At 36.8% G+C, this 16,469-nt stretch overlaps 1 protein-coding gene across 2 annotated transcripts in view; it reads right to left on the reverse strand.

The window, feature by feature from the left end:
- Positions 1–15,457, reverse strand: part of SMC2 (structural maintenance of chromosomes 2) — a 52,003-nt gene extending 36,546 nt beyond the window's left edge. Inside the window, exons 1-11 of one of the 2 annotated variants that reach the window (XM_082843190.1) lie at positions 15,388–15,457; positions 13,719–13,947; positions 12,941–13,090; positions 10,605–10,727; positions 9,948–9,986; positions 7,209–7,319; positions 6,958–7,002; positions 5,448–5,681; positions 5,061–5,210; positions 1,700–1,933; positions 108–267 (exon numbers count right to left, since the gene is read on the reverse strand). In XM_082843190.1, the coding sequence (XP_082699316.1) occupies positions 108–267; positions 1,700–1,933; positions 5,061–5,210; positions 5,448–5,681; positions 6,958–7,002; positions 7,209–7,319; positions 9,948–9,986; positions 10,605–10,727; positions 12,941–13,090; positions 13,719–13,886 (1,414 nt within the window). In that variant the 5' untranslated portion in view covers positions 13,887–13,947; positions 15,388–15,457. Of the gene's footprint in view, positions 1–107; positions 268–1,699; positions 1,934–5,060; positions 5,211–5,447; positions 5,682–6,957; positions 7,003–7,208; positions 7,320–9,947; positions 9,987–10,604; positions 10,728–12,940; positions 13,091–13,718; positions 13,948–14,815; positions 14,894–15,387 lie in introns of those variants that run through there. The other variant, XM_082843191.1, reaches the window with a different exon arrangement.
- Between the last annotated feature and the right edge of the window lie 1,012 nt (positions 15,458–16,469).

A 16,469-nucleotide genomic window follows, 5' to 3' on the forward strand; every position in this document is an offset into this window, starting at 1 on the left:
ATTAATATTAATGGATAAAATATTTCCTACTTGCTATTTCCTTTATTTAAGGAAGTTTCTATCAATAATCACTACTTCCTAACGATTTAACATCTTTAAAGGCCAACCTTCATAATTTAGCTTTTTCATTTCGGCTTCAAGTTTTTCTCTAAGTTTCTTCACAGCTTCTAAAGCTTCTTGATCCTTCCTATAGCCACCATCCATCTTCTTAATTTCTGTTTGTTTAGTCTTTAATTCTTGTTGGGCATGTTTCAACTTCATCTGAGCCTATAACAGAAAAATGTAACAGACTATATGAGGCAAACAGTGCTAGTGATAAAATGGCCACAGACTCAGATTGCTTTAAGAGACATCAGCCTTAAAAATGTAACTGTTTGGTCACTTGGATCAATATCTCAATAGATCATTTCCCAATGTTTTCACCTCAAAACACTACTCAGAATATAAATGAATAAAAGCTTCAATCATTAAATAATTTGCAATTTAAGTCCATATTTTTAATATTTATAAAACTGATACCAATGAGCTCAAAAATTATATCAAAGAATAACTATCATTAGCTGGTTAAATTAAAAAAAATAGAAAGCTATTTCTATCACTTTCTTCCCTCCTTTTCCACTTAGATATGCATGTTTGTATTTATGTATATTTGTGTTGTATAATTGTACAACTGTATTGAACGATGAGAAATAAAATTATACAGGAAAAGGAAGCTAAACTGACAGAAAAATTTAAAAGCTATAAGTCTGATATTTAAATGCTAGTTTATATAATTGAGCACTATTCCTTAAAACCATCAACTAGTATTCTAAGATCTAAATGACTGTATACTTCCTTTAAAACTGAATGGTGGACTTTTCCCAATATAAAATAAGTTAACAAAAAAAAAACGGACCATCACCTTTTTTGTGACCATAATCTTCGAATGAAAAAGTTGCAAATATATAATAGAAAACCTTGAATGGGATTAATACACATACATCTGTGTATATTTTTAAAGATGAGTCCTCCATTAAAAAACAAATAAATGAATGTGCGTGTGTATATATACATTTTTTCTTTCTGCCATCAAAACTCCTGCGTTCATAGGACTTCTAAGCTGCACAACTATCTAAACAAATATGAAAACCATTTTATAGATCGAAAAGCCATTGAAGATTATGAAATCAGAGTAGGGAAACCAAAGACTGGAATGGGGGTAAATTGGAGGTAGAGATACTTCCAAGGAGGATACTACGAAGTTTCAGAAACAAAGTTTTAAAGAACTTAGTGTGGTAGACATAGAAATGAAGACATTTTTGTTTTCCTGTTAAAGCTTAAAACTTCAATTTTATGTCAATAAAATAGCAAAAAGATGAAAACAAACTAACCTCAAATATTCCATACAATGCTGAAAGCAGAACAGAGCATTTATGGCACTTATAATTTCAATTAATCTATAAAGGTATTTTACGTTTTATAACATCTTAAACTAACATTGTCAACAGTTAGCAATCAACATATTTGAATTTCATTGTTTTAGGTGCTAAAGAGTGACAGAATATAGTAAACAATAAAAAGTTCCTTGATATTGATCTGATTATTTTCAACATTTTATAACAACTGCCAAAGCATAATGTGAAGGAGCTTCTCAAAAAAAAATGAAAATAAAAAAATTTAAAAAAACTGCAATCACATAGTGCTTACTGTCTATATTTACCTGTTTGGCTTCTGTCTGAACTTTACTTATGTCATTTTTACAGGCCATCATTTGACCAGCAAGAGTTGCTTCTGCTCCATCTTCATTACTGGACAGGCCAGCGGAAACAGCATTGAAGTGCTGCTGTGCAGCAGCCAAAGCTTCAGCATCTTTATTACTTGCTTCTTGAAGGGCACTCAGCCCATCTGTCATCTTTTTAACCTCTTTTTCCTTTGCTGCTAAAGTTTTAGAATCCTTTAGGAAGAGTTTCAGATTGGAAAGTATTATATTTTAGAAAACCATCCATTTTCTTAAACACATATACCTTTATGTCATCAAATTTCACAGCAATTTGAAGTGAACATGGTAACTTAACCATCATAACTTTATACTTTATTCAGCCTTTCTCAGTTTTGAGATTTTGAAATTCAGCCTTTCTCAGTTTTTAGGATAAATGTACCTCTTATCCTTTTTGAAATTCAGCCTTTCTCAGTTTTGAAATTCAGCCTTTTTGAAATTCAGCCTTTTCTCAGCCTTTTCTCAGTTTTGAAATTCAGCCTTTTTGAAATTCAGCCTTTCTCAGTTTTTAGGATAAATGTACCTCTTATCCTAATAATACTTTCATTCCATATGTTATAGTCGAATCTGGGAGACAGTGAACTAAAACATCATTGCAAATTTAAACAAACCACTTGAAAAAACTAAAAATCAAGTTCTAAACCTATAAAATTGAAATAATAACCACCCTACCCAAAGCTTCAAAGTAGAGATTTTAGGATTAATAGCATGAATAGGAAAATATAAGCTATTAAAGGCCATAAATTTAAGTGTTAAATAATTATGGGAACAGCATTACTAACACTTAACACCTTTTAAGTTCTAGTAACCAGGTATCTAATGCTATGTAAGATACCAGCACTGAAAGAAAAAAAAAAGAAAAAAAAAATCTAGTCATATTTACATGAAAGTGACCAGAAATTTTGGCTCACTTAATTCATGATTCATTGGATATTTATTAGATATGTACCAGGCATTATTCTAGACATTAAAGACATAGGGTCCTCAGGGAGCCTACATTTCTAAGGTGGAAGACATAGTAAACAAATAACTAAAGCAAGGTAAAGGGACAAGAAATGATGGGACTACTGTTTTAAGAATGATGAAGGAAGGCCTTTTGTGATGATATTTTGAGCAGAAACCTAAATTAAACAAAAGGAGTGATCATGCTAATACTAGGGGGACAGCATACTTGGCAAGCTCTGAGAAATATGCTTGGGTGTTAGAGGAACTGTGGTTGGAGCACAGTGAGCAAGTGAAAGCGAGGTAACTATTAAGGACACTACTGAGTATCCCTCCTGGGAGGTGATGGGTTCAACCAGGTTAGCAGTGAAGGAGGTGTGAAAAGTGGCTGTATTCTGGATATACTTTTAGAGTCAACAGAATTTGTTGATGAACTAGATACCATAGAGTTTGAGAGAAAAGGGAAAATTCAGGAGGACTCCAGGTTCTGGAGTGAACAGCTAGGTTAATAGTGGTATCATTTACTTACATGAGAAAAATTCAGTAACTCAGGCAGGTTTGGGTAGGTAGGGAAAATTTAAGAGTTCTATTTTGGTTATGTTAAGTTTTAGACTTCTAAAGTCATCCATATAAAAATGTCAATTAAATAGCTTGACAAACGAGTCCTTCAAAGAAGGAGTCAAGGCTAATTATTGATTTGAAAGGCATCAATATATAGACGGTATTTAGGGCTATAGGGCTGGACGGGATCACCTAAGAAATGAGTGTATATAAAAGAAGTCTGAGCACTAGCCCTGGGGCATGCCAGCATATGTATTTTGATTTGTATTTTCAACCTGGATTCAAGGTTCATATATTCAACTATCAAACCAACATCTCTACTTAGATGTCTAACTGGCTCCTCAAGCCTATTATCCTCCACTCAACAAATGGTAACCATATTTCACACTGTCAAAGACAAATCTCTGGAGTTATCCTTCAGTCCTTTTTCACAGTCAAAAACCAATCTGCTGGCACTACTTACAACAGCCAAGACATGAAAACAACTTAAATGTCCATGGACAGAGGAATGGATAAAGATGTAGTGTGTATGTACACACCCACACACACACACACCCACACACAATGCAATATTACTCAGCCATTAAAAAGAATGAAATAATGCCATTTGCAGCAACATGGATGGACCTAGAGATTATCATACTGAGCAAAGTAAGTCAGAAAGAGAAAGACAAATACCATATGATACCATTTATACGTGGAATCTGAAACATGACACAAATGAACACATCTACGAAACAGGAAGACTCACAGACATAAAGAACAGACTTGTCGTTGCCAAGGGGGAGGTGGGTGGGGAAGGGATGGGTTGGCAGTTTGGGACTAGCAGATGAAAACTATTATATATAGGATGGATAAACAACAAGGTCCTACTGTATGGCACAAGGAACTATATTCAATGTCCTGTGATAAACCATAATGGGAAAGAATATGAAAAAGTATATACATATAACTGAGTAACTTTGCTGTACAGCAGAAATTAACACAACATTGTAAATCAACTATACTTCAATTAAAAAAAAAATCTACTGGGTCTGTCTGCTGGACCTATCCTTAAAATACACATAAATTCCCACAACTTCTCTAATATCCCAACTTCTATAGCATTTATCCAAGGGCTATCACCTGGACACCTACTACCTGGATTCCCTGCTTCTTCCATTTATCTTTAGTTTATCCTCAAAACAGCAATAGTCCTATTAAAATATTAAAACGTCATGCTTCTGCTCAGCCAACTCCAGCAGCTTCCCATGCCACTCGGAATAAAGGTCAAAGTCCTTCACATGTTTTGCAAAATCACATGTGATCCTACACCCCATTACCTTTCTGCATTTCTACTACTTAGTGATAACCAGCTACACTTATCTCTTTACTTTTCCAGTACCTTAGGCACTTGGGGCAATTGCTGTTCTTTTGCCTGGAACATCTTTCCCCACAGCCTCCCAATTTATCTACATTGTTCTCTGACCTCCTACAGGTCTTTAATGAAATACAGCCCTCCCAATGAGACCTTCGATGGCTACCCAATTTAAAATCCCAAACTACACCCCCGTCCCCTACACTACAACCCTCTCCACTGCTTTATTTTCTCTCCACATCAGTTATCACTATATAACATATGATATTTTTCACTTATTTATCATCATTTCCCTCACTGAAACAAAGACCCACAAGGTGTTTTGTCCATTGCTACATCCTACCCCAAACAATTACCCTTGATCCATAGCAGACACTCAATAAATATTAACAGAATGGATAAATGTATACTACTAGAATTAAATTACACTTCTCGTTTGCTTACCTCTACCATATTTTTTTCCAGCTCTTTGCGTTTGTTCTCTTCACTTGCCAGATTTTTCTTCTTGAAATCAAAGGCACTCTGAGATTTAGTATTAACTCGCTGAGCTTCTGCAAGAGCATCTTCTAAAGATCGGAGTATACCTCCAATTTCCTATAATCAAATGCACCCAGTTCAATCAATGTACTTAAAAATTTGTTCATGATGCCCTTTTCTTGTATAATTTCTACATAAATTATTGACTTTTTATAAGCAATTTCATTATTATACTTTAAGATTAAGAAATCGATACAGAAGACAATGCCCAGTAAATCCTAAATAGTTATTGTATAATATATAATTTAATATCTTTTTCAGAGTGTATATTCTATTCTTACATATTTGCCTGACCTTATCTTTTCTTTTTTCCAACTCTTCTATTTCATGACTAAGTGCTTTTATTTTTTTATCATTTTCAGACAATTCTTCTTGAAGCTTCACAATTTTATCCTGCATTTCTTTTAACTCCTCAGCTGAGCGTTCTTTGGTATCTTCAGCCAGCAAAAACTGATAAGCAATATATAAACGACTCAAATGTTCTATTTCTCTCATTAGCTTTTGATACTCCAAGTAGGAAGATCTTTCCTGAAAGAGAAATCACCAGTAAAGTATAACTCAAAATTCATATTTTTAAACAAACTTGGAAAGAATCAAAATACAGCAACATGTATACAATTTCCCATTACATGATATAATGGATTTTGTCTTAAACTGAGTGATCATGGATTATAAATTTTAGAAAGCTTTAAATAACATTAGAACTACGGTTAGATAGCATAATACCATCTCTAGTGAATGTGGTTATTTCTTCTCAAATATAATCAGGCAGTTGGGATGAACAAATAAATGCAGACATAAGATTCACAGACTGGCAGTAATAAGAAGTCTATATAAATACAACCTACACAACCATGAATGATGCACTATTAGATGTACTTTGTAGTAGTATTACCAAGATGCCCACCCAACATTCATTCATGTAACTATTTATAAGTATTTGCTCACACATTACTAAACTTGATTCCCGTTAGGACCTACTGGGACAAAGTAACAAAATAACAAAAAGTTCCTAACTTGAAGAAACAAATTCAGGGTGATTAAATGACCACTCCATATTTTTAGATTTAGAAAGAACTTGTCAAAATCAAACATGACATCTAGGTTTAAACTCGTGATCTAGTGTTTTCTACTAAATCATACATACAAAAGGCAGAACCTTCAAGATCACAATTTTTCAGTTTTTCCAATAATGTCTATGCTACTATATGGATTCAGAAGAGAGCTTGAGAAATATCAAACTTTAATGAACATTTAATAAATTCCTAAATACATAATTTAAAACCAATGTGCTATAAACACATTCTTTCACTGAAACACTAATTACAATGTCAGAAGCTGCAAAGATTATAGAGAAAACAGTCATCTGTTTCAATACCTTTCGTTTACCAATTGCCTTGACAGCAGCAATTATAATGACAGCCCCCTTTTATCTGAGAAGTTATTCACTCTACCAAGAAAAGTCACTGAGAGGGCCATATCTTTATGAAATATTATTCCATTCAATTCTAAATGTACAGGAAAATTTAGACTTCTCTTCAACAAAGAATTAAAATCTGGCATATTTTCTGAGATTAAGACAGGCAATCTATTTACAAAACCATTATGACTTAATAGATATGAAGTACACTGTCCTCTACAAGCAGAAGGCTAAGTATGCACTACCAACTCTAACGCCTTATCTCATCCGCCAGAATAATTCCTGAGAAGTGGTACACATTTCATCCCCATGTGTATGATCGTGGATACATCACCAATTTTGAGAAACATTCTAGCTGGCTGTCCTCACATATATAGTACATACCTCTTTTAATTTCTGAATGGTTGGAGTAATTTCTTCTTCAAGTATCTGGAAAATAAAGGAAGATCATATTTTTCAGTATGTGAAGTACCATTAAAGAAATTTAAAAGGGAGAAGTAGGATGTAAGACTAAGGAAAACGGAACTAAGGCTGGGCGGAGCGGGGGTGTGGTAGAATTTCCCTTTTTACAGCAGAGAAACTCTAAATGCAAAAGTACTCTCTTCTCTCAAAATATTTTATATAAATTTAATTACCATCTTAATTTCTTTCAGCTTAGCCTCCTTTTTTTCTATAGTCTTCTGGGCAGCTATCTTTTTGTATTCATACATCCTGGTTCCAGCTGCTTCTTCTATCATGGACAAAATCTGGAAAGACGATTGTATTAATGTTTTAAGAATCCAAGACAATGAGTCTCATTGGAATTTACATTAAGGATATTATTTAATGCCTTAACCTAAGTATCTTAACAAAATTATGGATCATAAAAGTTAAGTACATAAAATTGTGCATATTAGCTAATAACCCTAACATTCAAGAAACATTTCTGGCCTTCACTCCAATTCTAAAATCAAACTTTATGCCACGCTGAGGTTCCAGAGTGCATTTCCTTTAAAACTGAAGCCAGTAATTCCTTCCTCCTCTTTTCCTTCAAATATGAGTCTTAGAAAAAGTAAAGGCTAACAACATTCAGTTTTCATTTTAGAAATTTCTACTTAAAATTGTCCCAAGTGAGACTTCAGCCATTTTGTTCCTACAAGGATGAAGCATGGCCTAACGTCTGCATTCCAACTGTGGCACATGCTTTAAGAACTTGGGAAAGTAACTTAATTTTCTCTGCGCCTCTGTTTCTTCTTCTGCAGAGTACTGATAATATCTCACAACACTGCTGAGAAGTAAACATGAAGTAAAATAATTCATGAGAAGTACTCTGAAAAAGGCAAATATTAATTACAATTTTGTAAGTAGGACAATTTTGCTAGCACTCCTTTTTCAGAAGCTTCTAGTCACCATCAATCCCTATCTCAAGAGGATTATTTCTCTGAAAACCATTTTGATTTCTATGTATTTGACAGGTTTTGAATTAGAAGTTTTCCCTTAAGATGTTATCTAAAGAAAATAAGCATGACCTATGGTCAAACCAGACTAGTATTATCAATTATCAGTCGTCTTCTTAGTTCTTCTCCATAGAAAAAAAATACAAAAAGAGCTTTTGCTCTTATACAAAACATTCATTCCTTCGTACCAACTCTTTCTCAAGGGGGCTCTAAGAGAAAATTAAGTCTTAATGTCCTAAGCAATCCATTGTACGTAATGAATTAATTTCACTCAAATCTTTTTCTATAGGCTGACATGGAACACCAGTTGAGAAAGGCTACTTTATAGAGGCAAAATTTCTTTTAATACTGTATCGGGCACATAAAATTCCTAGACATCAGTCTTGGCAATGATTTTTTTTTGGATTTGACACCAAAAGCAAAGGCACCCAAACCAAAAGTAAACAAGCGGGACTACCTCAAACTAAAAAGCTTCTGCACAGCAGAGGAAATCATCAACAAAATGAAAAGGCAACCAACTGAATGGGAGAAAATATTTGTAAATCACATATATAAGCAGTTAATAACCAAATACACAAAGAACTCATACAACTTAATAGAAAAAAATCAAATGAAAAAAATGTGCAGAGGGTATGAATAGATATCTTTCCACAGGAGACATACAAATGGGCAGCAAGTACATGAAAAGATGGTCAACATCACTAATCATCAGGCAAATGTAAATCCAAACCACAATGAGATATCACCTGTCAGAATGGCTATTATCAAAACGACAAGAAATAACAAGTGCTGGTGAGGACGTGGAGAAAAGGGAACTCTTGTGCACTGTTTGTGGGACTGTAAGTTGGTGCAGCCACTATGAGAAACAGCATGAAGTCTCCTCAAAACATTAAAACTAGAACTACCATATCCAACAATTCCACTTCTGGACATTTATCTCAAGGAACCAAAGACACGAATTTGAAAAGACACCTGCACTCCCATGTTCACTGCAACATTATTTGCAATAGTCAAGACATGGAAACAACCTAAGTGTCCACTGATGGATGAATGGATAAAGAATATGTGATATTTATATATATAAATAAATTAAATAGAGTATTATTTAGCCATACAAAAAGGAAATCCTGCCATTTGTGACAGCATGGGTAGGGCCTCAAGGGCATTATGCTAAGTAAATTAAGTCAGACACAGAAAGACAAAAACAGTATAATCTCACTTCTATGTAAACTCTTAAAAAAAAAAAAGTGAACTCACAGGTACAGAGAACAGATTGGCGGTTGCCAGAGGTGGGGAAAGGGTGGTGGGCAAAATGAGTACAGGTAGTCAAAAGGTACAAACTCTAAGTCCTGAGGATGTAATGTATGGCATGGTGACTAGAGTTAGTAATACTGTACTGCATATTTGAAAAGTGCTGACAGAATAAATCTTAACAGTTCTCATCTTAAAAAAAAATTTTACCTGTGTGGTGACAAATGTTGAGTAGACTTACTGTGATCATTTTGTGATATATACATATATTAAATATATGTGTATATATATAGAATCATTATGTTGTACACCTGAAACTACTTTATGAATTATATCTCAATTAAAAAAATAATTTTTTAAAAATTTTGCTTAATAAGGTCCTAAGACTTCTTTTACTTCTTTTAAGGATTCTCATTTAATCCTCAGAACAGACCCTGAGGTAAGGATTATTGGCTCCAATTTATGGATGAGGAAAGTAAGGCTCAGAAGGTTTGTTACATAACTTAAAAAAACAACGGGGCACAGTGTTAAATATTAAAAAACAAAACTATTTCCTCTACTTATCATTCTTAAATGTTTCCAAGAGTTTTAATAATGGAAAAAATTATGTTAAAAAAATTGATTACCTAGAAGATTAAGACAATATCTATAATTACTATTTTTACTGTCCTTAAAGAGTACTCTTACCTCTGGAGGTTTCATATTCAACACTTTTGTAATTCGGCCCTGAAAATAAAATTGGCAAACTTACTATGATAATAACAAAATACAGAAAGAATAACCTAAGACATACATGTTTATCTGCACTGAAGCTGTTGTATCCTAATACACCAATCTTTTGGGAGTTATTTCTTCCACCTACATGAAAAGATGTTTCTTTTATTATAGTTGAGACCAAAGGTAGCTTATAACTCTAGAATTTCGTTACCCACTTTCTCATGAGTGATACAAATTACATGTTATTAAATGATACAAAGTTAACTCGACCATATTTCCGAAACAGTTAATGTTAATGATGTATAAGTCTCCAATTCTAAGACAGGTAAGTATATGAATTAATGTTAGCATAATTATTGAACATTTCTTGATTTTTTGGAACAATGGCCCTCCAAGATAAGTCAAAGAAAATTACTTCCAGACATTCTTCAAAATTCAAACGTATACAATATACTAGAACACGTAAGTACAAAAAACTAACCCACATTTCTTAACAGGTGCCCAAACAGCAGGCTAATAGTAAAATAAAAAATGAAAAATCCAAACAGAAGCACTTCTCTTATAAGTTAAAAAATAAAAGATGTCAAAACTATTATGAAAGAGATATAAAGACGACAAACGAAATACCTGCATGATGAGAAAGTGAGGGTTGTTAACATTAAGGCCAACAGAACAAAAGAGATCCTGTACTCTGGTATTGTTTGCATTTACTCCATTGATTAAATATTTATTTCTGCCACCAATAACCACCTAAAAAGGAAAGAATTTTAAAAGATATAAATGAACACACACATCTTGTGCTATGATGATAAATTCCCAAATACATTATTTTTCATGTTTGTTCTGTCCAACTAATGGTAAACAAAATCAATATAGGGTAAATAATAAAGAAAGTGTGACATGGTCAAAAAGAATATGAGACTGAGTCAGGATAATTGGCTTCTAATCCAGGGACTTTTACTAACTAGTTACGTAACCAAGCACAAGCCTCCTAACCTCCCCTGCAGTGGATTAGGTCTCTAAGGGCCCTCCTAGCTTCATGTTTCCAAGTATGTGTAGATTGTAGTTTCTATCCCTGATCACCCTCTTTCTACAATTTTCCATACTCAGAGGTTAAGCCCTCTTCCTCCCTTTTGATTTCCAAAAGAAAAGAAGTCAGATACTGAAAATGAAAGGCAAATAGTTTAATATCAATCCCTGTCAAGATGCTAAAAGGGATTAGTAAAAGACAGGACTGGTAAATACTTGAAAGAAAAAGAGTAACCATGGAACTTCGGCATGGGTTTAATAGGAACAACTTATACAAGATACCAGCTTGTTCACACTCTACTACAGCACTTGCATTATCATTTTTTGGGTATGATTGTCTCACCCATATTTTGAGGTCCTTAAAGACAAGGTATGTTTCTCATTCTTTCTATCTGTATTTCCCAGTGCATTCAACAATGCCCAGCACACATTAAGCACTTAATAAATATTAAATAAATATTAATTCACTCCTTTTCCCTGACAGGATTATGAGGGTGGTAGATCATTTATTAATATATTTGAACAACAGTCCTAATTTACCCATAAGTAATTTGAGACAGTCTTTATAACAAAATTATGGTGAAGATACAGGCATATGGATTGCATGAGGACAGGAATTTGGGGTGGATTAGTAGCAGACTTACTTAAAATCCTTAAAGGGTTATTATTTGATAGATGCTTAATGACAGAGAACAGGATTCTGTCCCGATCTAGTCAATCCCCCACCCTTTTTTTTTTCAACCAGAGGCTTTCATTAAAATAGAGAGGGAGGGCTCCGCTGGTGGCGCAGTGGTTGAGAGTCCGCCTGCCGATGCAGGGGACACGGGGTTCGTGCCCCGTTCCGGGAAGATCCCACATGCCGCGGAGCGGCTGGGCCCGTGAGCCATGGCCGCTGAGCCTGCGCGTCCGGAGCCTGTGCTCCGCAACGGGAGAGGCCACAGTGAGAGGACCGCGTACCGCAAAAAAAAAAAGTAAAATAGAGAGGGAAATCTAAGTTACATAATGCTAAGTTGGAGAGTAAATGCGAATTAACAGAATTTTTTAAAATAAAATTTTGACAAACTGAAAACATTGACTATAATAAAAAAAGATTTTAAGGGACAGATGTAAGGTCCTCCCTTGGTTTCAAAAACCTGCTTAGATACAGAACTGGCAGTATGTGGCTAATAACACATGAACAATTTACAGTTATTTTTAGTACATCAGATATGAATTCACAATGTATCATGAACTCTCCAACATCATATTGAGAAAAATAGAAGTAGAGTACTTAAAATGAAAGAAGCAACAATTCTGCTTAATCCTGTCGCAGCTAGACCAATTCTGGTATATGTAATTTGAGGTGCCAAGCATTAAAAAAAAAAGATATAAAAAACTGGAGCAAATTTGTATTCAATTCAACTGAAAGACCTATAAACAACTAAATATCAATTGAAAGACCTAGAGAGTTAGCTTAGGAAACAGACTTACAGAACACTTAAATATTGAAATACGGAATAAATTAGATTTGCTCCTGATGCTCTCAAGAAAATGAGGATTAATGTGTAAAACTTGAAGACAGCACTTTGGCTCAATATATAGGAATAACTTTCTAATTAGACCTTTCCAAAAACAGAATGGGTTACCTGAGAACATAGAAAGATCCCAAGAGCTACAGGTGTTCCAGCAGAGAGAGAGAAGACTCAAGTGTGGTTCAAGATTTAAGCATGGTTGAGTGCTTGGACTGATGGATTTCAGATCCCTTTCAATCCTCTTGGTACACGGCAGAATTTGCATGATCAAAATTTAACATAAGGAAGATATTCTTAAGGAATCTAGTCAGTATTTGATCCATCAATTTTGCTCATAAACTTTCTCTCTCCAGTAGTCACATTGCCAAAACGCACATCAGACCTGCAAGTTTCTAGGTAACCAAATATTTAGTAGCCACTCACCTGCCTTGTTACTGTAATTTCATCATGAATCTCAAATCCTAAAGGACTCTGCTTTTTGTCAGAATTATCAAAGGTGATTGACACGGAGGCTTTGGTAATACCAGCCTGCCCATTTTTGTAAACTAAATCTTGTAAATTAGAAGCCCGAACCTAAAATAAAGGAAAAGTTTCAGTTACAAAACCCCATACTACGCAAAATAGCACTAAAAATGTGCTTCTTGCTGTCGGAAAATCACCCATGTAGTATCCATTAAGCAGGCAAGGATAGGCAGTGGCATTCATAAGCAAGAAGAGCAAAGAAAATGGGTAACAACCTGAAATGGGCACCTTTCTCCATAGGACTTTTTCAACACCAAAGAGAACTGTTTTCTACTCATTTCTTAACAAAAGCTCATTTGAAAGATTTAAGGAAAGACAGTGTCTACGAATTTCACTATTCATCCAATCCCATTAGAAGGTCCTGAAAAGACATTATAATGGGGGGGGGCGGGGGCAGGGATGGGGTGAGGGTACAACTCTGGAATGAGAATGCCTGAGTTTCAGTGTTGCTCCAAACATCTTAAGAAGATGAACCTTAGGCAACTCCTCTAAGTTTCTATTTTCTCACCTAAAATATGGAGTAATAATACCGACCTTTAAAGGACTGTGGTGAGGTATAAGATATTTCACATAAAAATGCAAATGAAGAGGATACTAGCAATAGTCTCTAAGTGTAATGAGGATTCCCTCGAGGCTCCTCAAATTTAAATTCACATAAATGAGAAAGTTTACACTTTACCTGAGACAGGTTGGAGATGCCCAGCAAAAAGCAGATGGAGTCCAATATGTTGGATTTCCCACTACCATTTAAACCAGTGATAGCATTGAAGAGGGGGTCAAAACCATTGACTTCAGTCCTCTGAGCATAGGACTTGAATCCCTCAAGAATGATTGACTTAATGTGCATTTTCACTACTGACTCCGACAGGCAAATCTCTGCTAGAAATCAAGCAAGCCACAAAGCAGTTCTGTACAAAACAAATAACAACACATAAGTGGAATGTAAAACTGGAACCATAATAAATGTAGAAGACTGAAACATAAGAATGACAGCTCTATAGAAATAAAACAGCCACTTGCCAAGCTACTTCCTCTGATGCAAAGGTATCTTTCTTTAACTTAAAAATATACAGGCGTTAGTCTCTAGTTAGTACTTAATTAAACCATTAATTCAACCTGGAAGCCAACCACTTACTTCTCCAGGCTTATCTTCCACCGTTATCATACTCTAGGTAACGAAGGCTGATTATTTCACACCGCATCCCCTTTGCCCATAATGCCCTTCTCCCGGATACTGGCATGGCTCACTCTCCATTCCAACACTCACGTCTTTGCTCAAACGTCACCTAACTGGGGTCCTTCCTGACTTCCCTATATAAAAGAGCACCTCTACCCACCCCCTCGCTCCGCTTCCTTTTTCCTTCATTGCACTTAAAGCTGACACTAAACAGTACTTATTTACTCGGCTATCCAAACTATCACAATGTAATCTCCGTAGCATCTTCGCCTACGTCCACCGCTGTATGCCGGAATAGTCCCTGACTCGAGGGCGCGGGATGGGGGCGAGGGGGGGGGGTTCGTAAATATTTATTAAATAGATAAACCCCACATAAAGAGATGAAGATTTTTGCTTTCACTCAGGCTCTTTCCTCGCCTCACCAGGCCTTTCTGTCAACACTTCCTCGCCCTACTTCAATGGCAAGAACTAGCCATTCTGCCAGGAACCCCTTAGAACTAACTTTAGTCTGAGGTCCCTTGCTCCTCGGCTCCCCAGCCCCCGACGCCCATCTCCGGCCAGGAATGCCAGGCTAGGCCCAACCGGCCGCGCGCACGCACCTGCCTCACCGCTGCGTCAGGCCGCCTGGGCTTGCGGCACCCACAAAGCTCTTCCTAGTCACTAGGGCGGAGAGTGGGCCAGCCTTGCCCGGCTTCGGGAGCTAAGAAGCAAATTCCACCATAGCGACTACAACACTCAGCCCGCGCTCAACAGCGGAGAGGAACTATTTATGCCTTTGAATTTAGGCGCGAGCAAAGGACCCCACCTCCTCTGCCTATTTCATTGGCTGGTGCCTCAGAGATGCCTGCCTTCCATTTTTCTCTTCCATCAAACAACCAAAGTGACAGGGAGATAGAAAAGAAGGTCGCGACGGTGGCGGCTCCGGGAAAGCGACGGCTTGGGCCTGAGGACTAAAGGAGCTGGTGGCATACGTTGAGCTCGGCGTCCGGCACACCTCGGACAGCCCCGCACCTCCGCCTCGGGGCCTCGCGCTCGCCGGCCCCGCCCCGCCTCAGGCCCGGTTTTGCGGCAGCTGCGTTCGGGAAGCCCTGCCTTCCCGCGGGCGTGGGGGGATTCGCAGGTGCCGGCTGCTGTGTGGTCTGTGAGCAAGGGAGGCAGGGTGGCTTCCTACCGGTCTCCTCGCTCTGCTTCAGAAGCCCCGGAATCTCCCCATGCTGGCGCAGATTCGTCCAAAATGGAAGCTGCCCCTTGTTGGGATTGGGGCAGCGCCGACCGAACTTGTGAGGACTGTGGGTCGCGGTCTGGCTCCACCCCTCGCCGGCTACATCTCGGGTTTAGCGTCCGGAAGGGACGATAGGCTCGCAGCCAAAGCTGTGCAGCGCCCAGGGAGAAATTGAGTGGGGCCGATAATAGGTGCTGGACGAATAGGAGTTCCCCTCCTTTCACTGAAAAGCTGTAGAATGATAAGCAATGGCAGAACTAACATTTCAGAGAATTTTAGGGGGAACACCTTGTAACAGCTGATATTTATTGCGTTTCGTGTGCCAGGCTGCGTTCCAAGGGCTTTTAAAAATCCTCGTAGCAACCCTATGAAATCCGTGATATTGCTCTCATTTTGCAAATGAGCAAACTGAGTCACAGGTTCAGCAACTTATTCCAAGTAGTAAGCGGAGCAGCGGAGATTTGTTCCCACGCAGTCTTGCTCCAGAGCACGTACTCTTAAATAGTATAATTACTTCTCTTCGTGTATAGACTCCAGTACTAGTAATAACAGATCCTGTTATCAGTGTGTACTTTTCTTTAAAAAAAAAAAAAGGCCAGTTTACTCACAGTTAAGGATATTGATACTAATGAGTTAGGAAGGGCTTGGCTTCATAGTGCACTATGGTGGTGTCTATTCCTAGGTGATGTATAAAAAGATGGTTCAGTCAGTATGCTGTTTTAGGTTGTATATTTAAAGTTGTTTTCTTCGCCCCGGGTTGGCTTTGCAATATTTAATACCAGTCGAACTACCAAGAATTACCAAGAATGAGCCAGTGTTTTGAAGTTCTTTCTCTACTTAAGAGAATAAGTTTTATGAAATTTTTTGTTTGTATAAGAAAGAATTCATTTGTTTACTCTCATCCCACCCACTTATATACGTCAATCATTACAGGCCTAACATCATTTAGTCAAGCAGTTATCTTTGTGTACTGTGATTCCTTCATCTACACTCCACAGCTCTTCACTTGTATTGATTCTATTCAGTCTTAA

The sequence above is a fragment of the Leucopleurus acutus genome (assembly GCF_964270905.1).
Source record: "Leucopleurus acutus genome assembly, chromosome: 7".
Lineage (NCBI taxonomy): Eukaryota > Metazoa > Chordata > Mammalia > Artiodactyla > Delphinidae > Leucopleurus > Leucopleurus acutus.